General features: G+C 38.1%; 1 protein-coding gene across 17 annotated transcripts in view; it reads left to right on the forward strand.

The window, feature by feature from the left end:
* MBNL1 (muscleblind like splicing regulator 1) overlaps positions 1 to 24,815 on the forward strand; it is a 209,973-nt gene that overhangs the window by 145,386 nt on the left and 39,772 nt on the right. For 15 of the 17 annotated variants that reach the window (XR_005792149.1, XR_005792150.1, XM_040480519.1 and 12 more), the window contains one exon: positions 21,242 to 21,412. Coding sequence is in view for 15 of the 17 variants with exons in the window: in XM_040480519.1 (XP_040336453.1) it covers positions 21,242 to 21,412 (171 nt within the window). In the remaining 2 variants the exon portion in view is untranslated. Of the gene's footprint in view, positions 1 to 8,080; positions 8,193 to 8,271; positions 8,291 to 21,241; positions 21,413 to 24,815 lie in introns of those variants that run through there. The other 2 variants (XM_040480530.1, XM_040480532.1) reach the window with 2 other exon arrangements.

Here is a 24,815-nt window from a genome sequence, read left to right on the forward strand (position 1 = left end):
AGAGGAAATAATCCTCCAACTTGGTGTCAGACCTAAATTTGCGACTTAAACTCTTTTTGCTACTTCTGTGATCTTGGGCAAGTCATTTCACCTCTCTTTGGGAGCCTTAAGTACTTAGCTACTCGTTTGATCATTGTGAAGTTAATTGAAAAAGCATGTGAAAATGATTCCCAGAGTGTTTTCCTCTGCACGTTGTCCACTTCGGTTCACTTCACAGTATGAAGGACCCTTCATAGTATTGATCATCTGTTCTCTGATGGTTACCTCGTGTTAGGCTTTATGGTCTGGCCCACCCCACCTTTTCTTATCATACGAATTTCACATTTGATTTTTGGGTTTTTGGGTCGGCCGTCAGGTAAAAGAGAGAGAAGTGGATTAAAATTCTCAGAAAGAAAGTTTGGGGATTACCTGTTTGTTTAAATGAACCATCTGTGCATTTGTGTGAGCAGTGTTTTATTTATGAAAACTGAGGTATAAGAAATGATTTATGGTAAATTGACAGATGTTTTTGCGTTAGTGGACCCATAGAAATATATTGAAGAAAAACGTGGAGAATGGGGAGGGGTATAACATGTTAATAAATGTATCATTGGAAAGACAACAAAAGGAGAAATGACAGAAAGTTTCCCACAATAAATAGTGAGCTGGCAGGACTATACAAGGAGGAAATACAGTCAGACAGTGCTGTTAAGCCCATGTAATATAGTATGTGATGTACTGTTAAAAATGGATGATCTCATCTGAAAGTTTCCCCAACTTTAGAAAATCCGGCAGATAAGAACATTGCCATTCGTTTTTATTTTTATTTATTTTTAATCTATTTATTTTGAGAGAGAGAGAGCTGGAGGGCAAGCATGAGGGGGGAGGGGCAGAGAAGAAGGGAGAGAGAGAATCCCAAGCAGGATCTGTGCTGTCAGCATGGAGCGCGACGTATGGCCGTATGGCTCAAACTCACGAACCGTGAGATTATGACCTGAACCAAAATCAAGAGTCGGATGTTTAACTTCCTGAGCCACCCAGGTGCCCCAAGAACGTTGTCATTCTGAGAGCTGTTCAGTCTCAAATGATTGATAAAATGCTGTAAACATAAATAAGGCTGTTGATAATTTGTAAAATTTTACTTGAATTGTTTTAAGGTATTTCTTGGTCCTTTCATGGTGCTCTGTTTAATCTTTCCTTAAAATAACTCCATTGACGGATACATTATCAGTCTTTTCCTGCTGTGTGCTGCGTGGGCTCCAGTAATTTCATCACTCCCTCATGGTCATGGGGGCAGGGGTACCTACCCCCTGCCCCATGTAAGCTAGTATACTTTAGCAAAACCCTGGCAGTTTATAATGTAGAATATGGATTGTAAATAGAATTAGTTTTTGTTTGTATAATCAGTCCACTTGATTATCAATTTTATTCTCTTCCAGAGAGTGATATTAAAAAAAAAAAAAAACACCTCCCTTGCTAAATGGTCTTTGTCAGAGCACAGTTTATTTAAAATATAATCAAAACAAACCAAAAACAGTTGTCCTAATTACAGTACAAGAGAAATTTATTATAAATTGGGAACCACAACTTTTTAAATGAAATCTGAAATTATTTTGACTTTTAGGTAAGTGCTAACAATGAAATGAAATAAAACAAAACATAATCTTAGAAAGAACTAAAAATAGTTGCATGTAGAGACTTAAACTTGTTTTGGATAATTTGAAACTTAATCACATGATTATGACTCACTGGAATAGTTTTAGAAAAATTGTGTAGAAGGTAGGCATATATACTGATTATTCTTTTTATGTTAGTGCATTTACTACACCGATTTAGAAAAATTTCTTTTAATTTTAAAAAGGCTTTCATATTTGGTTTCGTGATATTGTAAAATTATCTTAGGGTGGGTAGCATGATTGTTATTTTAAAATATTAAAGATGAATATGGCACATTCAGAAAACCTACATTAAAATTATCAATATCAGCTACTGGGAGAATAAAATGAGGCAAATGTGAACTTTGTTTTTTGTTGCTTTGGTTTTTACAAAATCAGGAAAAATGTAAAATGGTTATTCCAACAAGAAATACTATAACAGGAAAAAAAAATGTAGTTTCATTTTATTGGTGTATATCTTGAGCAGTGCTTCAGAATTTTTGTCAAGCTACCTACCAAATTGACGCTTCTAAGTGACCTTTCCAATCTGAGTAATTACTATTTACTCTTTCCTGATGTGATTGTAGTGTGGAGTCCAGTTTTTATCTTGGTACAACAAAACAGTGAAACATAATGATGGGCTAATGATTGAACCAGAAATTTGCTATTAAGCTGCAAGAAATTGTAAAATAATAAAGCTTAATTTGGCAGTTGGTCAATAAGCAATTTTCAAAACATTACCAGATGTTGAAAAACGCACTGTTCTAGATGTGTTTGGAAGTTAGACATATAGATAAGGTATGTTACATGTATTTATATTATGTCTATTAAGCATGTATTGTATGTATATTATGTAATATATATTTTGCTTTGTAAGACTCCTATCTGACTTAACACCTATTATGAGCCTGACACTATTCTAGGTATTCTTATTTTGGGAATGCAACTTGGAAGATAAAGTCTTGGTTTTACCTTCATTGAGCCTGGTCTGGTGAAGGAAACAGGCAGCTGACATTTAATTGTGATAAAGTGTAATGAATGCTGTGGAATCAGCCAGAACATTAAACAAAGATGAAGTTAAAAAAGAAAAAAGAGGGCGCCTGGGTGGTGCAGTCGGTTAAGCGTCCGACTTCAGCCAGGTCACGATCTCGCGTTCCGTGAGTTCGAGCCCCGCGTCAGACTCTGGGCTGATGGCTCGGAGCCTGGAGCCTGTTTCCGATTCTGTGTCTCCCTCTCTCTCTGCCCCTCCCCCGTTCATGCTCTGTCTCTCTCTGTCCCAAAAATAAATAAAAAAATGTTGGGAAAAAAAAAAAAGAAAAAAAAAAAAAGAAAAGAAACACTTCCTGAAGGAAGTGACATTAACTGGAGACTCTTAACTCTATAACTAGAAGTTAGCCAGTCCAAAAAAAAACCTGGAAGGGCAGAGTATTTTAATAACTGAATCTGCATGGTCAAAGTGATGTCCTGTGACAGTCACTGAACTCAGTTCAGTTTACTGTGGTTGGGAGAGGGGGTGGGGAGTTGGCACGCATTAGAATAGGAGTGGGGTGAGAGATTGTGAAAAAAAATGAGTCTGGGAGATTATCTGGAGAATGGTCAGTTCTGTGTCAAGTCTTGCCTGGACTGTCAAAATAATTACTTAATTGGTGTCCCCTCCTCGGCCACTTCAGGAGCCCTTGGACTCCTATCTGACGGATTCATGAAGTAAGTACAGCTTTGCTGATGCGCTCATGATACCCCTGGCCCGTCAGTGGCTCTGCTTGGCCCTTAAAAGGAAGTAGACAATCTGTAACTCAGTTTTAAAAACTGTCCTCAAACTAGAGTCGGACTACTTTTCATACTTATTTCTCACTTAATAATGCATGTATTATTTGTCATTGATGCTTCAGACTATTCTATTTCCTCTACCTGGATATCTTTTCTAATGCTTCATGTTTAAATTCCACCTGTTCTTCAAAGCTGTTATCTGATTCTTCTAAATGGAAGCATTGTCTTTTTTTTCCCTCAAGTTATGAGAACTCTTTATCTGAATGTTCCTTATCACCCTTTCTGCCTTCTATCCTTACCTAGTTATTTACATACATGTCTTATGTCCCTTCATGGAATATGTCTGATTCATTTATTGTCTCCGCTGGCCCATAGCATGGAACATATGAGAGCTGTCAGCAAATAGGTGGTGAATAAATGTTTAAATGAGTTATTCTAGAAGATATTAAGATTTAATATGAAGTATATTCAAAGTAACACTTTGATAACACTTGACAAGGCAACAGCTTGCCCTTCCTTCCTTCCTTCCTTCCTTCCTTCCTTCCTTCCTTATCCATTCATTTCCTATCTTCTAGCTTACTCTTCAGTTTGATTAGGAGACAACGATCAGTTCTTCTTTTTTGCTTTCCCTTTCATTTGTGTCCACATATGTGTGTCTGTGAACATCAACTATATTTCTTATCAAGATATAAATCTAGTTATTTTAGAACAATTTCATAGACCTTGTATGTTCTGTTAGGTTTGCAGGAAACACAAAGAAACCCTTCTGTTTAACTTTTGATAATTTCTAATGGGGGCAGCACATATTAGTTTCCAGTTTCTATCCCTGGATTATAGTAAAATCATGTGTTGTATCTGCAGGCAAACAGCAACAACAAATTAAAGTTGCCCCCAGGCCCTAGATTGTCTATATCCCGCCTACCCATTGGGCGGATGCATGCTAACTCTGACGTGTGTAGTACTTCCTAACTTCACCACTTCACATTGGTGGGGCCTTTCATGGGATATTTAACCTCTGAGAGCTTCCGTTTCCTCATTTGTCATACATAGGAGGCTAAGAAGAATCACTTTTGGGATTGCCTTGAGGGTAAATGATGGGTATTATTATGAAAGTTAACAACAGACCCCTGAATTACCCCTGAATAGGACACAGAGGAGGTCACCCTTACAGAAAGGATTCTATCCATTGTAATGGTCTTCCAAAGCAAAATGCAGTAATCCTGTGGAGACCTCTTATCTTCTTATTTGAAAATTTATGACATACTAGTTTATCTTCATAAACCTTTACTGCAGCTATAAAAACTTTAACTTTAACATAGACGACTTATAATTGAGTCACAAAAGCGATACTGTCAAGATAACATAGGAGCTGCCTATGACCTCTAGCCTCCAAAGGATGAGAATGAAAGGAAATGTCTAGGACCATGCAATCAATATCTTTGGTACACTCTTTCCTTCGTGTACCATCAATGTTGAGAATAATACTTAAGGGCTGCTCTCATGGATACATTGATGATGTGGATCCCTTTGACCCTCTTTTTCTTATGAGCTCTTTGCTTCCTGTGAACAAGGTGTTCAGAAACAGGTGGTGCTGGTTTGAGGCATCGTCCTACGACTCTATGCCCAAGGGAACAAAAGACAGCAGCTCCTTTGGTGCAGTCACTTGTCCTTTCTACCACTGAATAGGAAAGGAGCTGTGAAGAAAACAGTCTAGAGACAGAAATATCAATTAAGGAATAGTCAGATGACATTAGCAGTTGTCCTGGAGTTATTGGCCAATACCGGTTTTACAAGAACTATGGAAAAGGTTGTAATTGATGTGTATATGAGAATGCAGGTTGGTATATATAGACTAACCAATGGTCCTGAGAGTAGCAATCATTAGAATCATCTGAGAGCTTGCCTGGGATCCAGCCAAGATCAATTAAGTCAGAATTTCTGGGGGTGGATGCTGGGTATAGAAATTTATTATTTATAACGTGCAGCCATGATTGAGGACCAATGGCCTAGGCCTTACAGTATTGTCGCAGTGAGATGATAGCTGGGACATCGGAAATGCCCTCCCGTCTCTTAAATTGCTTATTCATTCTACAAACATTTACTAAAAATGCTTAGGTTGCTAAGTTAGATTTAGCCCTGTCTTTAACAAGTTCTTAATCCAAAGGGGTAGACAGACTTGTAGAAATTACCTGTAATACAATTTGACAGGTGCTGAATTCACTACAGTGAGTTTATTCTATCTGGCAGGAAAGTAAAGAGGAGGAAGGGAGGGACAGTGAGAGAGAAAATGTCCCCAGAAAGTGACATTTGAAAGGGTCACCTCTCATAATTAAATTTAACTTAGGAAAATGATTCGCTGTTATTAACTACTCCTTTTAAAATACAGATGTCGGGGCGCCTGGGTGGCGCAGTCGGTTAAGCGTCCAACTTCAGCCAGGTCACGATCTCGCGGTCAGTGGGTTCGAGCCCCGCGTCAGGCTCTGGGCTGATGGCTCAGAGCCTGGAGCCTGTTTCCGATTCTGTGTCTCCCTCTCTCTCTGCCCCTCCCCCGTTCATGCTCTGTCTCTCTCTGTCCCAAAAATAAATAAAAGTTGATAAAATACAGATGCCCAGTCTCCTAATGGTAAGAGAAATGAGCAGTAGTTGAATCTTACCTTGGGCATTGGGAAAGCTTTCTCATAACCACCCAGGAGTTATGTTAGTTGGATACAATTTCACACATGAAGGCGCTGTTTGGGCTGGAAGTTGAGTACCTGCATGAGGTCACATAGCTAGTGGGTGGGGAGGTCCGGTGAATCCAGGTCTCCCTGGCTCCCCTGGATGTTTTTGGGCTGGACTATACATTTGCCATCTTCAGCCATGAGAGGCTTAGTGTGAGTTCTTTAGAAGAGATTCTGTCTCGATGGTGAGCTGAAGGAGTATGGAAAAGAGGAGGTTGAGGGAAGAGAAAGGATGTTTTCAAGCGTGTCCAGAGATACGGGCTGAATAGCAGGAAGCAGGGGCTGCAAGGTTGTAAAGAACGTGCTAGGAGACTGAGAAAGTAATTTCTATTTCCTGAGTACCAGAACACAGTCGAGGCCCTTGTGTACATTCTCTCCTTTAACACTTACAACATGCCTAGGATGGTATTCTTATCTTCATTTTTATAGAAAGGAAGTTGAGGTTTAGTGAGGTTGAATAGTTAATGCAAAATCTCACTGCTAATAAATATCAAAGTTGACATTTGAACAAACAACTCTGATTTCCAGCTCATGTGATGTTAACCATTGAGCTGGGGCTCAATTGCTTTTTTTATGTCAAGTCCTGGGACATTTCCTGTGTGCAGATCTCTAAGGCCTGTAGATGAGAAGCTTATGCCTAATGAGCCAAGGACAAAGATAAATCCAACAAGTGCAATATCTTATCTGGGTGGGAGCAGAGTACAAAGATGTTGTTTGGTAATGGTAGTAAGAAGTTACCTGAAAAAGGAACAGATGGGAGGAGACTAGGGAAAAAGGGAAATATAAATTGATGAAGAGAAAATGGGACTGTAGTTTGCGAGTTGAGAGAGATCCTGGAGAAGATGCAGAAGAAATCTTTGAGAACGTTATTGGACAGATTATCTTCTATTCTGAAATATAGGCAGGACTCATTCACTTGGCAAACAGTTGTTGGGCTTATTGGCCTGGCCTAGCTGGTGGGCACAAGGTTGAGTCAGGACATTGCCTTCCGGAGGCAGTGGGCATGGGAAGAAGGTGTGTAAAAATGCACAGTAAAGCCATGTGATACTGTTAGGAGAGAGGCATGTACGAAGTGCCAAGGAAGGTAAACATCCATTGCTACTAACCACCACTTGCTTTAGCCAGGGGTAGCGCGTAAAATCCTTGCATACGTTGCTTTACCCACTGCACCCAAGCCTGGAGTTTAGCAGATCTGGGCTTTCGGCCTAAATGTTGTTGATATGATAGCAAGAGAAAAACATCATGTGACAGCAGCCTGTGCTTTTCCCTCTTAGGTTCACATTCCGGCTTATTAAAAACCAGTGTTGCCATGGCTGACATTCCTGGGAGGCCCAACATCTCCATACTTTGCATCTTAAATAAACACTTAAGAATACGCTTTGCAGCCTCCGATCGCCTTTTAAAACAGAGCAACCTTGTGATGATTAAGCTTTTTCAAGGGCCTGCGTTTAAGTGATGACTTCAGTACCCTTCTGTCTTAAAGAGTCATCTTATAGACGTTTGTAAGAGTTCCATAGTTCCCAGACATCTCTTTTCACTTGTTTGTTTATTGGTAACATGGATCCGTTCTCACAAAGCTACCGAAGGATACTAGAACATGAATTCCTTCTCAAAATTCTTTCTCATAATTCTCTCCCATTGTATCCCCAGTGGCAATTTTTAAGGAACTTTTGTTGAGTGTCGTTTCTTTATAGATATTTGGGGACCTGCCTTAGAAAGCCAGTGGAATTCGGTGGGGGTAGAAATAGGGTGATAGAAGAAGACAGGCTCAGATCACCTGTGTGGTGATACTGCTTTTTTTATTCAAGATTTTTTTTTCGCCTTTCCTGCCTATGCTGCTGCAGTCAGCATCCAATAGAGATGTGTTTTGGGCTCGTGAGCCAATTGTCTTTCTCCTCGCTGCAGCCTGAAGTCTGAGAGAGGGCTGATGGCTGTGCACAATTTTAGCAAATTGTCATGGGGACGTGGGGGGAGGGGCGTGCTTCACCCACAGGAACAGAGCCAGTGTCATTGAGCACATTTTGTTCAAGTACAAAGTTGATCTGTCTGAAGGAGACAGTGGTCAGCAGTGGTAAGGACCTTTGTCGCCTCACCTTTTCTTCGTTGCTCTGTCATTGTTTATGTGAAGAAATAGCATTTAATCGCTGGACTTGAAACCAAATCTGTGAGGTCAGCAAACGACAGCTTTTATTTTCAGTTAGGGAATCCCAGAGGTTACAGAGGAGTCTGAATGAAAAACTGGGGGGAGAAAAGGTGTCTGATATTTGGCAAAGACAATGACATCTCTGAAACATTAGAAAACAGTATAGTGCAATAATTTCTGCATGTAATGGACAAACAAAATTTTGGACATCTGTTACAGTTGAGAAAATTATCTAAGCACTCCTCATATGCGTAGTATATACTCTCCCAACTAGTGGACACGGATGAAAGATTTGCAAAGGAAATGTTGAAATGGGACTTTGAAAATATCGCATGATATTGTTCTTTAAAGTTTATCATAGCTCGGGGCGCCTGGGTGGCGCAGTTGGTTGAGCGTCCGACTTCAGCCAGGTCACGATCTCGCGGTCCGTGAGTTCGAGCCCCGCGTCAGGCTCTGGGCTGATGGCTCAGAGCCTGGAGCCTGTTTCCGGTTCTGTGTCTCCCTCTCTCTCTGCCCCTCCCCCGTTCATGCTCTGTCTCTCTCTGTCCCAAAAATAAATAAACGTTGAAAAAAAAATTAAAAAAAAAATAAAGTTTATCATAGCTAATAAAAATGTTATTTAGATATGTAAAAATATATTGGTAGGCACGTATATCTAGAAAGTACAAATATAGCAAATGCCTCATAAATACAAGGTAGTGTTGTTCTTATTCTTGAGCTGACTTCACCAAAATGTTTTGCCTCTTTGATTTCCTTTAGTTTCTGTTATACTGCTGAATAAGAAGACTTGCCCCTTAAAACCTGCCATCCTTTCAATATAACTTATGTTTTTCATTTTATATATATGTAAATAATTTATATATATAAAAATATATGTGTACAGTTATATATGTTTAAATATACATTTATATATTTAAAGGTATGTTTGTATAAATATACATTTATATATGTGTATATGTAAATATATATATTTATGTATATTATATAAATATGTATTTACACGTTTATACATTTATGTTTGTATAAATATACATTTATGCATTTATATTAATATGCATTTATACATGTTTATATGTATATAAAGAATATATACCTTTTTTCTATATAAAATCACCTTTTCATTGGGGCGCCTGGGTGGCTCAGTCGGTTAAGTGTCCGACTTCAGCTCAGGTCGTGATCTCGCGGTCTGTGGGTTCGAGCCCTGCGTCGGGCTCTGTGCTGATAGCTCAGAGCCTGGAGCCTGTTTCAGATTCTGTGTCTCCCTCTCTCTGACCCTCCCCCGTTCATGCTCTGTCTCTCTCTCTCTCTCTCAAAAATAAACGTTAAAAAATAAATTTAAAATCACCTTTTCGGGTCACCTGGGTGGCTCAGTTGGTAAAGTGTCCGACTTTAGCTCAGGTTGTGATCTCGTGGTCTGTGGGTTCGAGCCCCATGTGCTGACAGCTCAGAGCCTGGAGACTGCTTTGGATTCTGTGTCTCCCTCTCTCTCTGCCCCTCCCCTGCTCTTGCATGTGCCCTCTCTCTCTCTCTCTCCTCTCAAAAAAATAAACATTAAAAATTTATTGAAATCACCTTTTCTTTATTTGTGATATATCCGATATGCATTGGTATATCCATTGATATACCCAAATATCCATTTGTGATGTATCCAAATCACAGAGACCCATCAGGGGACTCCATAGATAATCCAAGAAATCTCTTGCCTCTCTAGGTGTCTAAATGAAGTGGATAGCGTGAAGTAAAATTTTAACTTGTTTGGTGTTCAGTTGTTTACTACTATTGATTCTGTAAGTCCTGCTGAGGGAGAAAAAAAAAAATGAATGACAGATGAACTGAAATTTATAAGGCAATCTCCTGGTTTCCATGACACGGAAATACTGCATGGATTCGTCTTCTCAGAAATTAGTGGTTTATACTGTGAAACAACTTTTCCTTTGTAGAACTCAAAGGGGTTTGAAGCATTCCTTCAGTTCTGACATATTCTGGCTAGAGTCATCTATGTTTTAGTGTCAGCGTGATTAGAAAAACATACATACGCACATACATACGTACTTGAGCATGTCAAAGTGGTCATCAGTATGAAGGCATACTTCCAGCATAGTGGTGAAGAGTGCCAACTCTATGGTTAGACTGCCTCCGTCTAGTTATGTGCTCTTGGACAAGGAACTGTCCCCCTCCCAACACACACACCTTTGGAGGGGTATTTAAAGATGGGAACTTCTGCTTTGCCAGTGTAGCAGGAACTGGAATAGGTCTATAAAGGACTGCTCAAACAAGTTTTCCAACAGATTGTTCAGGAAAAAGTCTAGGCATTTGACCTAAGAAATTTATCTTTTTTTAACCCTCAGGAAATCCGTAGAAATATAATAAATACATACTGTCATGTTGTAATCCACATAACAATGGTATGATGAATTGGGTACTATTTGTAAAACATTTTGTGTTTCTCAATTGAAAGGCATGCACTACAAATAGAGCACTAAATTTTATTATGTAAATGCTAGGGTTTTTAATTATCAGCCAGGATTGGAGAGTGCCTGATTTGGAGGCTGAAAACTTCAGAAGTGTTTCTGCTACAAATAGTTTAGAAGTCTGACAGTTGCTGCACGGAGAAAATAATGAAGCAATTGAAAAAATAATAGAAACATAGTGATCTGGCATTTCCAATTTTATGATGCCATAAAAAAGCAGCCAAGATATGTTGGACTGTTTAATGATGCTGGCACCTACCAAATGTCACTGGGCTTTCACAAGGTCATGGAGACTCTGGTTTGACTCAGGGAGGTTGGCCAGACCCATGTTGGGAACGCAGGAAGACCGTGGAATAGGTGGAGACAGTAGGTGCCAATTAAACCCTTCATAGCACTTCATGCAGTAAGTTACACACTTTTGTGGGAGTCTGTGCGGTGGAGGAGGCCCCGGGTAGAATGAAGAAGTGAGCCCATTTCTTCTTCTGGCATGCTGTCGTAAGCATTTCTTCACAGGAGATCTTTGTGGGCCCTCACTGGGGAGGCTGAAGTTTCTCCAGAGGACTATCTGCTAACACTGTGCGCTCGTCATACTGTTGCTGTCACAGTTGTACGTATCCGTGATCTCTCACTGACAAAAGCTGCTTGGAGAAAGGAGTGGTGTTTTTGTAACAAGAATGTGTGTGATTGTGTTTCCTTTTTCCCCTTTTCTGCCTCCTCTGGCTCCTAGGCATTACGTAATACTTCTCTAGATGTGTAGAGTTTCAGTTAGGCCGTTTTCAAGATGATTAATGGGAGTTGTGCAATTAAAGCTCGTAAGTTCTCTGGGAAAAAAGTCATAGTATCCCGATGTTTGAGTTAGAGTGCACGGAGTTTGCGTCAGCATTTAGGATATTTTGGGATATTGTAAATGTCACTATTGGTTTTAATGTCCAGGCATCTCCAGCATCACACTTAGGAATGTTCTATGAAGTAGTGCCTAGCACACCCTATGAACATGAGCTAGAAGTGTCTAACCTAAAATTGCTGCTTTGAGTTCACATTAGACTTTGATGAAAAGGTGTTTAACACAAGTGAAACAGTCTGTTAACATTCCTTCACGTTCTTTGAGGCCGTGGCAAAATGACAGATTTAAACTCAATAGATTGTGTATGTACCTGTGGTTGTATTTTTCTCTCTTTCTTGTTCTGGCAGCCTCAAACGTTGTTAAGCCACAGTCAGTGTGTATGTGAACACGAGCTTTCAATGGGATCGAGAAAGGGAAAAATTTAAGTTGGCTTTCTGTTGTGTTTCATTTGAAAATATGTTGTCTATGGGGTAAAATAACTTAAAAGAAATTGAGAATATTTCAGTAAAAATACATGCATAGATTACTGCTTTTCTCTCTCGCTGATAAGAGAAATTTTTCCCAGCTCTTGTGTTGACCTGAGCTCAAAGCATTTGGCCTTATGTTGATTGGATGAATGTAGAAAGTTAAGCTTCAGATATTGATTAGTGTTGTGCTGTTTACTTCATGTTAAGTTTAGAAGACTACTGATTAAATACCTAGGAAAATAAAGGGAGAATTGACTCCTTTCTTCATGTTCTCTGAGAATTCTAAGCATTTGTTCCTGGTGTTATCTGAAAGTCCAATGAGGAAATTCAAACAGGAGAAATAGTGTTTGGCTTAAGAATATTTTCTTGGGGCGCCTGGGTGGCACAGTTGGTTAAGCGTCTGACTTCAGCCAGGTCACGATCTCGCGGTCCGTGAGTTCGAGCCCCGCGTCAGGCTCTGGGCCGATGGCTCGGAGCCTGGAGCCTGTTTCCGATTCTGTGTCTCCCTCTCTCTCTGCCACTCCCCCGTTCATGCTCTGTCTCTCTCTGTCCCAAAAATAAAATTAAAAACGTTGAAAAAAAAAAAAAAGAAAAAAAGAATATTTTCTTGCCTTTCCACATGATAAAATCTGAAATAGATACAGGGTGAAAAAGAAATCCCATTTTGTTTTCTGGATTAAAGCGTGATAATATTTGAGAATAAAAAGTGAATAGGAAAATTACTGTTAATATGTGAATATTATATATTTACTATTTAAAATATACTACTTAAATATAGTAAAACATAATATTGGTTTATTAAGAGTATATATACTGTGTGTGTTTATAATATAGTATAGTATACTCTTTATGAAACACAACACAATAAAACAATAACATAAAATCAGTAAAAATCTTCATGGAGACATTCTAAGAAAAACAATGAAAATATCCTTTCGACTACATTAGGAATTTATACAAATGATAGTTAAGTGTCCCTTTACGTTTTATTCTGTCACTTTCTAAAAGTCCTTATGTGGGGGCGCCTGGGTGGCTCAGTCGGTTAAGCGGCCGACTTCGGCTCAGGTCATGATCTCGCGGTCCGTGAGTTCGAGCCCCACGTCAGGCTCTGTGCTGACGGCTCAGAGCCTGGAGCCTGTTTCAGATTCTGTGTCTCCTTCTCTCTGACCCTCCCCTGTTCATGCTCTGTCTCTCCCTGTCTCAAAAATAAATAAACGTTAAAAAAAAAATTAAAAGTCCTTACGTGTTTTTCCAAGTAAAACATGAAATACAAATTTTAAATCTAGTATTCTATGTTTCTTAAATTTGCAACAAGAGCAGAATTGCCAGTTTGTAATACATATGCTGCTCTTAGAAATAGGTACATAATTGCAGTGAGTATATATGTGTGTGTATATATATAATGATTTACATACATGTGTATACATTTGCATAGGACTAAAAACAACATTATGCACTGGGTCCACCAGAATTCAGGTGGTGGTCAGAAATTGTTAATTATTTTTCTGAGTTATCTGGCTACTTAATTTATCTTCCTCAGTAGCTTCTTTTTCAAAGTAAGGGGTATATGTCTCACTTTTATTTATCCTGAAATGACTTTCTGTAGGGAAGTAAAACTTTAAAAAATATACGTCAGCCTATCTGGTATTGTAGTTAACAGGTGAATGACACTATTAGTATGATTTTGGAATATAATTATTTACTTTTTTTTTTGTATACCACAGTCTGTATTTGCTTCCATTTCAAATAAAAGACAAATAAACACTGAAATTCACATATTCATACCTTGAGAATTTTTAGAAGCTGCAGCTATTAGAATTTGGCAAAATTAGAAGGAATAACTGGTCAACCACCCACTCTTTTTGAGTCCAGTTTTATAGTAAAAATCTATTATCTTATGTTTGAGAAAGCTTCCAGACACTTACATGTAAGTATGAAGATATTTAAAGCTAATTACAAATAGCTTTGGGTTGGCAGTTTTAATTATGTGTGTTCCTTTTCTGGACTGAATGTTTGTGCCCCCTTAAAATTCTTATGTTGAAGCTCTATTTCCCCTGTGGCTATATTTGAAGATGGGGCTTCTAAGGAAATAATTAAGGTTAAAGTTAGAAGAGTGGGACTCTGATCTGATAGGATTAATGTCCTTGTAAGAGATGCCAGGGAACAAACTTTCTCTTCTTGTGCATGCATCAAGGAAAGGCTGTACGATTAGAATAGCAAGACGATAGCTGTCTGCAAGCCAGAAAGCACTCTTACAAGAAACTGTGAGAAAATAAATTCCTCTTGTTTAAATCAGTTGATCTATGGTATTTTGTTGTTACAGCCAAAGCAGACTAATGTAGCCCCCAGTAAATTCCATTAGGTATAAAACAGTGGTTGACTTTTTACTGGAGATGGTTTTGCGTCTCCCTCACCCCCCAGGAACATTGGCAGTATTTAGAGACGATTTTCATTGTCATAACTGAGGACGGGAGTGTGACAGGCATCTAGCAAGCCAGGCATGCTGCTAAGCATCCTACAATGTACAGAACAGCTCCACAACAAAGCCTATATGATCCAAAATGTCAATAGGGCTGAGATTTGGAGACCTTGAGATTCCTTTTAGGATGTATTTGTTCCTGTAAGCTAGAGCAAGTCCTTTATGGAGGCAAGTGGATTGTAAGGAAACATACATCTAAGACCAACACAACATACCTGTGTGTTAAGTACAGTTATCTTATTTTCAATATTTTCAAGCCAGTAAATTCATTTCTAGAGTTAAACTCATATTCACCTAAATGAAAACAAAACAGTGTATATGGGTGTACATGCATGTGTGTGTGCGTATAATTTTCTCTCAAAACTTAATCATGTTGTAAACTGACGTACAGGCGCTTGGGTGGCTCAGTTGGTTAAGTATCTGACTCTTGATTTCAGATCAGGTCATGATCTCATGGTTGCAGGATCAAGGCCCCCACATGGGGCTCTATGCTAACAGCATGGAGCCTGCTTGGGATTCTCCCTGCTTGTGCGTGCTCTCTCTCTCTTTCCAAAATAAATAAATAAGCATTGAAAATAAATAAACTGCCATAAATTTCCTACCATAAGAGGCTTATAATTTTAAAATAAATAATATATATGTAAATTTATTCACCTTGCATTAGGATTGATAATTACAAATTAGCATGGTAGAATCATAAGAAACATTTTTGGAAATGCATGAAATGATATTTCTTGACTGCCAATTTTTTCTCCTTTGGCAAAATTTTTGTGAGATATTTGTATCATCTTAACTGAAAAAAAAAAAAACAGTAAAAATTTTCAATAGGAAGCTACCAAATTCCTTTGCCAGAGTTTCTGGCCAATATCTGAGCAATGAATATCTCTGGAAAGTGCTTCAGATACATTGGTTAAAATCGTTTGTCCAAAGGAAATACTGATTTTGTTTTAACAATTGAAATAAATGGTTACAGTTTGAACAGTTTTTCCTGAAAACCAGTATTTCCAGTGAAATTTGGAAAAAGACTTATGTGTATTAGCTGGTACTCCTATAATTTTTTCATTGCCCCTTTATTTCCAGAGTCTACCCAAATATGACCCAATAATTTTAATTCTACCACATAGTTACCATTTGGCAGCTTAAAAGATGTCTTTTTACATTCTGACCTCATAAATCACAGTATTCCTTTTATTTTAGATTGAAGAAGTATAGTTAAAAATAGAAAATTAGTTCTAGTTTTCAAATAGAATTTTGATTTTTTTGTTTTAAGTTAGCCAGCTTTTAAGTAAGATGTTTCATTTTTTTGTTGTTAGCTACTTCTTAAATATTAAAAATAGCTGATAGTTTCTCATATTTGAATTGCCATCTGTACTTTCATTCAATTTTGTATTCTTCCATTCTATTTTTATATCTCACTATATGCAGCATATAGTATATATACATTCATATCATTTTAGGTATGTACCATATATGCTCACACTATTAATATTTAAAAGTGCACATATTATTAAACTCTAATGTTTAATCAGGCACTAATTTTGAAGCTCACACAGTTAATCTAAACATAGGCTTTCTTTGTTATTAATCACAAAATTGTGCCTATTTCAAAAGCTAGTGAGAAAATCCTTAAATTCACAATTGAACAGTTTATAACTTCAGATATTAAAGACTTGAGGAATTGATCTCTTGAATGATCATTATCGATCTCATCATACAGGCTTTTAAGATTACAAGGGGAAATTTTTAACTGTTTTGGAAAGATTACTTTTAATTTAAAGATGTAGAAAAATTATTGGAGAAAAATGGACTCAATCTGAATCGGTATTTTACTGAACTTCCTCTGTTCCCTTGAAATACACCATATATACATTACAATGATGTCTTTGAAATCTGTGTTTAGTTAACCTATAAAAAGCCTCTTTGAACGGCGTCTAAGGTATTTATGGCATGGACTCTATAAAGTGGCCTGCTAGCCAGCTGGACAGCTCACTGAAAATAAAATGTCGGTGTAATCAACAAAAGCAAACCACAGGGATGTAACAGTGTAAGAAATGTATTAGAATGGCATTTTTTCCGTACTGGATGTGGCAAATACAGAATGATCATTAAGGGCCAGGCTAATATTGTATTATTGTTGATTGACAGGCATTGTCACTGGGTTGTGCTATTTGCATTATTTTTTAGTACTTTTAATGGAGACAGTGTGAAATTAAGCAACTGCTGTTTGTTATTAGCTTGAGGACTTTAAAAAAGAGAGAAAAATAATTAACATTTATTGACAGCCTGTTAAATCAGGAACCACGTATGAAGTTGGCCCACTGCCTTGCTCGACCCTTATGTATCACCAATGAAATCAATGGTATTGTTGCAATTCCACCGGAAAGGTATGGCCACTCAGAGAATTTAACTCCCACAGGGTCACACAGCATGTAATTAACAAAGCTGCTCTTCTGCTCTTTGAACCAAGCCTATGTTGGATAAAATGCACAATTATATGGCAATAGGTGGAACTGCATAGAGCAATCAAAATGGAATAAAATCTACTTTATATTTATATGTTGGCATTAATCCTAGCAGCCCAATTTAATGTATCTTGAGGTGAAATCTCTTGATGACTTAGAATATAGCTCCTTTATAAAAATTTGCACGTGTGAGGGCTAGATGCGGATTAAATTTCTGCTCTTAGATTTTTAGAATGTATTGTCACTGTATAGATTTTAGACACTAAATACATGGAATCTCTACACAAATCTTGTTTCATCTCTGGTGAAACTTATAAACCTTCTGTTACCTTTTGTCCTTTTATTGTGGCAAGCTTTATGGGGTGTTGAAATTACTGGCCTCTGAATAAAAGCATCATTAAATTAGTGCAGCTAAGAATCAGTTTGGTGTTAGAGTTAGTTTTCATTCTGTTATTTTCATTGTCCCAGAATCGAGTTAGAGTAGAATTCATCTTTAAGGGTTTATTAAGAAGTGTTCATTCATTCTTTTGTGAGTGCTTAGTGAGGTCTGTTGCTGGGAACTCAGAGATAGATGAATCTGGACAGGTACCCATGGTGTACTTACCTTAATTCTTTTTTTTTAAATATTTTAAAGTTTATTTATTTATTTGGGGGGGGAGAGAGAGAGAGAGAGAGAGAGAGAGAGAGAGAGAGAGCACAAGCTGAGGAGGGGCAGAGAGAAGGAGACAGAATCCCAAGAAGGCTTTGTATTATCAGCACAGAGCCTGAGGCTCTAATTCATCAACTGTGACATCATGACCCCAGTTGAGGTCAAGAGTCAGATGCTTAACCAACTGTGCCATTCAGGTGCCCCTACCTTAACTCTTTATTAAAGATTTTTTTAAGGTCTATTTTATTTATTTTGAGAGAGAGAGAGAGAGAGAGAGAGAGAGAGAGAGAGCGAGCACAAGCAGGGGAGGGGCAGAGAGAGAGGGAGAGAAAGAGAATCCCAAGTGAGCTCTGTGCTGACGGCTGACAGTGACTGATGCAGGGCACAAACTCAAACCACAAGATCACGACCTGAGCCAAAACCAAGAGTTGGTCACTTACCGACTGAGGCACCCAGGTACCCCCCCCCATTTTTTTTCCCTGTCTTAAATCTTAATGAAAGATTTCTTTCTCCAAAAATTCATTTCACCAGAAATGCTGGTGATGTTCTCCAGAGTTTTAGGCAGTCCTTTAGAAGAGGATGTTTATTCTAACTTTTTCTTGACCTTTTTATTTGTCAAACCACAATTATGCAGCAGCCCAGTCAGCATTAAACACGTTTTGAACTCTCTAGGAAGCTGAGTTTATCTAATGTCAATTGCAGAGGCTACTCTGTTTTTTTTCCACACATGTCAATGAAAAATTCATGTGGCTTTGCAGAATTGTGTTTTGTAGTGGTTTTTGTTGTTGTTGTTGTTGTTGTTGTTGTTTGGTGTTTTTGTTTTTGTTTTTGCTACATCAGAATAACTTGGAATACTATTAAAATGCAGGTCCCTAGGCCCCCCAGGTCTATTGCCACAGACTCTGGAAGAGGCTTGCTTGTCTGTATACTTTTTCACAAAATATCCTCAGTTGACTCTTAGGAACATAGCTTTTTGAAAGTGAGGTTTTAGTGCAATCGAATCAAGCTGTGCATAGAAAGGTAGCATATGTAAGAAATGCAATAGAATGACATTTTTCCTGAATGTAGTAAATAACAAAATGCAAACCACAAGTCTGAGCTTCTTTTAAAAGGTTTGACCTCTACTGACACGGAATATATGTAAAGCCCATACGATTTCTCTCCTTCATTATTTCAATCTGTGCTGTGTTTAGAGGTAGAAGGGGCTGGGTGGTTTGTGTTAAGGGAGGCGCTCAAAATGAAGAGTTTATGAAGATTAGTGTTAGTATTGGCAAGGCCTGATTCAAGGCCCAGGGCTCCCTCTGTGCTTTTTATGGAGCTATAGAAACTGATCTGAGTGAATTGACAATAACTAAATCCTCAGGGTGAAGATAACTCTGCTTATTTTCACTTGTAAAGATCCAATATTAGTAAGAAATATGACTTGGAGATACTGAGAACCAGAATTTCCCCTCGAGCCAAGCTGTTCTTTGTCCTGAAAAAGCGGGTTTTCTCTAGAACACCTCACCTGGAGAGCCCTGAAATCAATTAAGTGTTTGTTATCCATGAACTGATTTATGTTGGCCAGTCATTCTCTGTGGTCAGTCTTGTGACTCAGTGTGTTTTGGGGTTGTTTTTTTTTTGTTTGTTTGTTTTGTTTTGTTTGTAAAAGTTATTTTTTGTGCAAATGCTTTCAAGCTGATAATATACTTGTGATCTCAATCAAGCATGATTTCATACAGAATAAGTCACAGATCTATAAATGTTCCTTTGTGAACATATCAATGTGCATAACGAAGAGATATTATAAAAATGACCTTCATGTCAATATTTTGTTTTTCTTTTGTTGGATATACAGTTAAAAATGTGGGGGTGCAGATGGCAATAGCACCTCCTGACCTTTACCTAGCTCACAGAGTGCCATGCAGTACCAAGGGCATGACGTATGTGTTATCTTCTCTGGTCTTCATAATAAACCTGTGGTGTAGGTTATATAGCAATTTTGAAATGGATGAAAAGCCTGAGACTTAAAGAAAGTTTTTTGTGCAATTCATACTGCTGATGTGTGAGAGACCTCGGCCTCTACCCCAAGTCTTGAGAACTGTATGTTCCTTGTATCAACTACTGTCCTCTACTGCCTTCTGGTTTAAAAAGTATTATTAGTGATGCTTTATTGCGTAAAGCTTGTTAAAACATGAAGCAGTATCCTATGACATTAGCCCTGTGCAGAAACTTACGCCTAAAAACCTGGATCAAAACAAGCCAGAAATAGGTCATTCAAATTAGGGTTGTAACAGATTTTTATCACAAACATAAGCATGCTGAGTCAGTGTACAGTTGAAGATCAAATTATGGTAAATGGATTTTTCTTAGAAAAATCAAAGAAGGCTCAGCAAGGTGGTTGACGGCTGCAGTTAAATAATGCTTTGACACTCGCAAACAGTTCCAATTAGATTTATTGGTGAAAGAAGTTGTCAAGGTAATAATTGATGAGACCTGTTACTATAAAGACTTGACAACATATTGAAATAATATGGAAAGAGTGAAATGAGGATAGTATTGAAATAATATGAAACAAATCCCTCACAGTATTGCATATTATAGACTTTAATATATATTTTCCTTTTTAGAAATTTTTTGTAATGTCTTTATTTTTGAGAGTGAGACAGGCGACAGGGTGGGAGCAGCAGAGGGGCAGAAAGGGAGGGAGACACAGAATCTGAAGAGGTTCCAGGCTCTGAGCTGTCAGCGGAGAGCCCGATGTGGGGCTCAAACCCATGAACCATGAGACCATGACCTGAGTCAAAGTCAGATGCTTAACCAACTGAGCCAACCAGGCGCCCCAATTTAATACGTATTTCCAATGAGAAGAATCATCCCCAAAGGAAGGGTTTTTTCACATTTCTTACTTTATAGCAAGAGGGTAAATTTGGAGGGTAAATATGTCTATTTCTTACTGTTGTTTAGTTCTTGGGCAGTGGAGACAAGACTTTGAAAGGTTAAACAGGCTATATTTTCACCAGTGTTTCATTGTACTTAGCCATCTGTATATACAGTGAGATTATGTGGGAATTTTTTTCTTTTCACCTGTAAGTTTCTTAATATATGGGCTTGTAAAGCTTAGTAGTAATTTAATTTGGTTATGAGATACTTGTAAAGGTATTTCACTGAAAAGTCAGTGTGCCTTGAATCCTCCCAGTTCATTTCTTTGGAACTCAATACGAGTAAAAAATAGATGTTCAAACTTCATGATTCTTTGTGGGTTCGTTAAAGTTAACCAGAAGATTTGCAAAGAGCTAATATTCTTTATTTGATAGTCTTTATTTTAATATTACCCTGGCAGTTTGTAGATTTTTAAACTCCAATCTAGAAATATCAGGGCTAATATTAAAATAATTTCCTGTAAGTTTCAAAACTTTTTCAAGTGTCCTAACACCTCAATTTGATAATACATTTGGGTGAATTCATTACTTATTCCAGATGTGCTATAAATTGATATGGACAGTGCAGTGTGTTAGAAACCCATGGCAGATCCAAGTGGTAGGTTTGCATAATTTTTATTTTTTAAGATGTGTCATTGTAATCTTTTTTTTTTTAAGATGGTATTTTCCGCTTTTGTTTTTTAGGGTCGTTGCTCCAGGGAGAACTGCAAATATCTTCATCCACCCCCACACTTAAAAACGCAATTGGAGATAAATGGGCGCAATAACTTGATTCAGCAGAAGAACATGGCCATGTTGGCCCAGCAAATGCAACTAGCCAATGCCATGATGCCTGGTGCCCCATTACAACCTGTGGTAAGCATGTTTTCAGTTCTCATTCGTTAAGTTTGTAATTCCAAGTGTTCAATTTCAGTATGAAGTAATGACTGCACTTCATCAAGTGAACGTAGGTAACAGTGTCAGTTCTCCAGCATTTTCTAGCAAAATTATCAAGCAAACCCGGAACCAGTTTTCACACTGTGAAGTTACTCATCTTGTGGCCAAGTCATGTGGAAATTTACATTAGAGCATGCTTTCCCCCTAAAACTCTCTTTACATTAAATCTTATGATTGGCAGGTATTAAAATGGTCATCAGACTCACCAGTATAGTCTGTGCATTTGCAGACTATAATGGCAATAATAATTTTAAAATTTGGTATAGATCATCTTTAATTTTGAGAAAAATCTTCCTTTCCTTCCTTCCTTGAAGAGTATCTGTTGCATAGCTGTGATTCTTTTAAACTCAGATTGCAATTATTTTGTAGTTACAAATGCTAGGAGAATTCTGATAGTGGTAAATCAATATCATGCACTTGCAAGTCTCATTAAAAGAGAACTAATCGGGAGAGAAAGAAACTCCCAGGGCTTTTAAGCAAAGAGCTAAATATTCTAAACTGTAGGTGATCATAGAGATTTAATGTTTACTGAGCTGGATATGTGAATAACTTTTGATTCTGAGCACATATTTATTTACTTGGGGTTCGGGGGAGTATATATATGAAAAATGACTTTAATAACCTTTACCCACATTTACTCATAAAAATGTAAGGTTAATATCCTAAGTAATTTTAGATTGCAAAAGGAGTCCTGATATTAATTGTGATCTAGTAATTCTGTATTTAAATGCATGTTAAAATCTGAAATGATGAGAATATATCTTTCAGTAATTTATGTCACTAACTTATATGCAATATTAGAGGGTTATGGAAATGTGAAGACCCATGGGTTTCTGATATGCTAATTGTAAGCATGTGTGCTAACTAATTTTTTTCCAAATACATTTTAACACCTGAACTCAATGTAATTATTATTCTCTCTTAGAACTTAATGCACCAATCATTCCAAAAAAGAGGGGGGGATTGCATTTCGAGGTGGGAGGGATCTCCATATCACATCGGCAGTGATACCAATTATCAGTACTATGCAGTTGAGGTGAGAGAATATTATAATTCTGTGTCTGTTTTAACCTGATTTTTTTTTCCATTATTGGGAACTCAGTTAAAAATATGATATCTTAAATTTATTTTTGTGATATCTGCTAATACTATATCTGTACTGGGATAGCATGAAGATTTGGTTAAAGAAGTTTAGTTATGATCATTCTTGGTAGCATAAAATATAGGATAAGAGCTCTCTTTTGCAACTGGCTCTCTCGCACAGTTTCAAAGATCTGATAAATCCTTGGGGTGGCTACTACTTTAGCTGATAGAAGATCTCTCATTGATGTGAGACACTTTGTTCCACTTAAACATTTAAAGCCTGCTTAGTGCCAGTCTCTATCCTCTCTGTGACCGGGAGCACCTCGAGGTCAACAAGTGTAATTCCCACGCTGTGGAAACCAGTGCTGGTCATGGCAGTGAGCAGCTCACTGTGAAGCCTTGGCCCATCTCCTGAGTTAGTCCTTGAGCTCTGCCCTCAAGGCCATTCCAGGGGCATCACGTGGGTAATCCTGGGACGAACCGTAAACAATGTTTATGCTCATGTCTGTGAAATACAGTAACAAACGTGGTGTTTATGAAATCACGAAATCACAGTTTCTGAAACCATCAGAAAAATCACATTTTCTGGTGGTTTTGGTGGAAAGTTCTCTACTTCAACAAAACATTTATTTATATTAGTTGTGAGCACATTTAGGCTTTGTGTTAGTTTTCTCTGATATGACTAGATTTGAATGTGGAATTACCCTTCTGCTATAGGCATCCTGAGATCACAGTCTAAAATAGACTCTGTTCAGGGTGACTTTTTTGGTAATAAATATAGAAGTCGTTTTAATTATTCAATTTTAAAGTATTTGGGGCTTTAATGACTGTGGAGAAGGCTTTAATCCAGGACATTTGCCTTCAAAACCCCACCTGAGACTTTGCGATTCTTTGTGTAGTCAGCCCTGTTTTGATGAGGGTCATGATACAGAGATTCGGAAATAAATGCGATGGTCATAACCAGCTGCTTACTGGAACTTTAATGCTGGGTCTACAAATAGGGATTATAACAGGGTTGGAAGCAGCCAGGATGGCTACTAGGACAGATGTTAGTGTTTGAAGACAGAGCACAAATGTGGATCCAACCCAGGTAGTGGTTCTGTCAAAGATGATAACTGTGAGCACATCCTTAATAGCAGGAAGAGTAGGAATGTCTGAGTAGTCTCATGATTTGTAGTCAAGTAGGTGAAGCATCTTAGTTTTCTAGGGCTAACCAGTTTGGCCCCCAAACCATAGCCTGAAGGACCACGAAGAGAAGGAGCTGGGAAGCTCTAATCAAATCCAGAAGCATCTCCTATCGTGCCTGGCATATAACAGAGATCAAAAATTTCTTGATGAGTGAAAGAATGAAGTAAGGAGTTTCCTTCCCCAAATACAAGGAAGAGAGCGGAGGTGTGTGTTAGTGTACCTGCCCCTGTGATTCCAAAGGAATCATGAGCAGGAGCCAGAGTACAAGCCCAATTATAGAGACCGTGGCATGGAATGGGGCATATGGTCGGATATGTATTAGCAGAGGCAGCCAGGGGCTTGGTGAGAGTACCACTGAGACCAGGCAATAGCTACTATGTCCCTCAATTGGGTTTTCCTCTTTTCATAAATTTTCAGAGACCAGGTCTCTCAATTTAAGATCTTCAGAATATGACCTTGGGCTGACTTGGGGAATTCAGGGATTTACAGGAGAGTTTCCTGTTTTTGTGGACTTGATGATGTTGCTATGAACTGTGCCAAGCCAAGAACCAGAAAGAGGGCCTAACATTTTGGGAGCAAAGACAACACTCTAAGGGCATTTACTGCACTCGCTACTTTGTGTATCAAAAATCCTCACAACCGTCCTATGAAGTAGATATTATTATCTCAACTTCAGCAATAAAGATACAGAGGTTCCGAAAGGTTAAATAATTTGCAAAAGGTACGTGGCTTGTGTGTAGCAGGACAAGGATTTTATGCCAAGCTGTTCAGGTTCTGGCACCAATGCTGTAGAAACACTAGTGGGAGACATCCACCAACCATAGCTCTGAGTCCGTGGTCGGTTCATTGGAAATCTCTGGCCTTCTTCAACATACAGCGAACGTTTAAAATATATCTTCTGCAAGTTCCTAACAATCTTCTAACACAATTGTTCCCATTTTGTAAGATGAGAAAATAAGTAGTTGAAAATGACAAATGGAATTTATCTCTGTCTCCTCCCTAAAATTTGCATAGTAAATGATTAAATAACTGCCATTAATTCTATTATGGT

Source organism: Herpailurus yagouaroundi, unplaced genomic scaffold, assembly GCF_014898765.1.
Source record: "Herpailurus yagouaroundi ecotype Mexico unplaced genomic scaffold, PumYag 159, whole genome shotgun sequence".
NCBI classification, from domain to species: domain Eukaryota; kingdom Metazoa; phylum Chordata; class Mammalia; order Carnivora; family Felidae; genus Herpailurus; species Herpailurus yagouaroundi.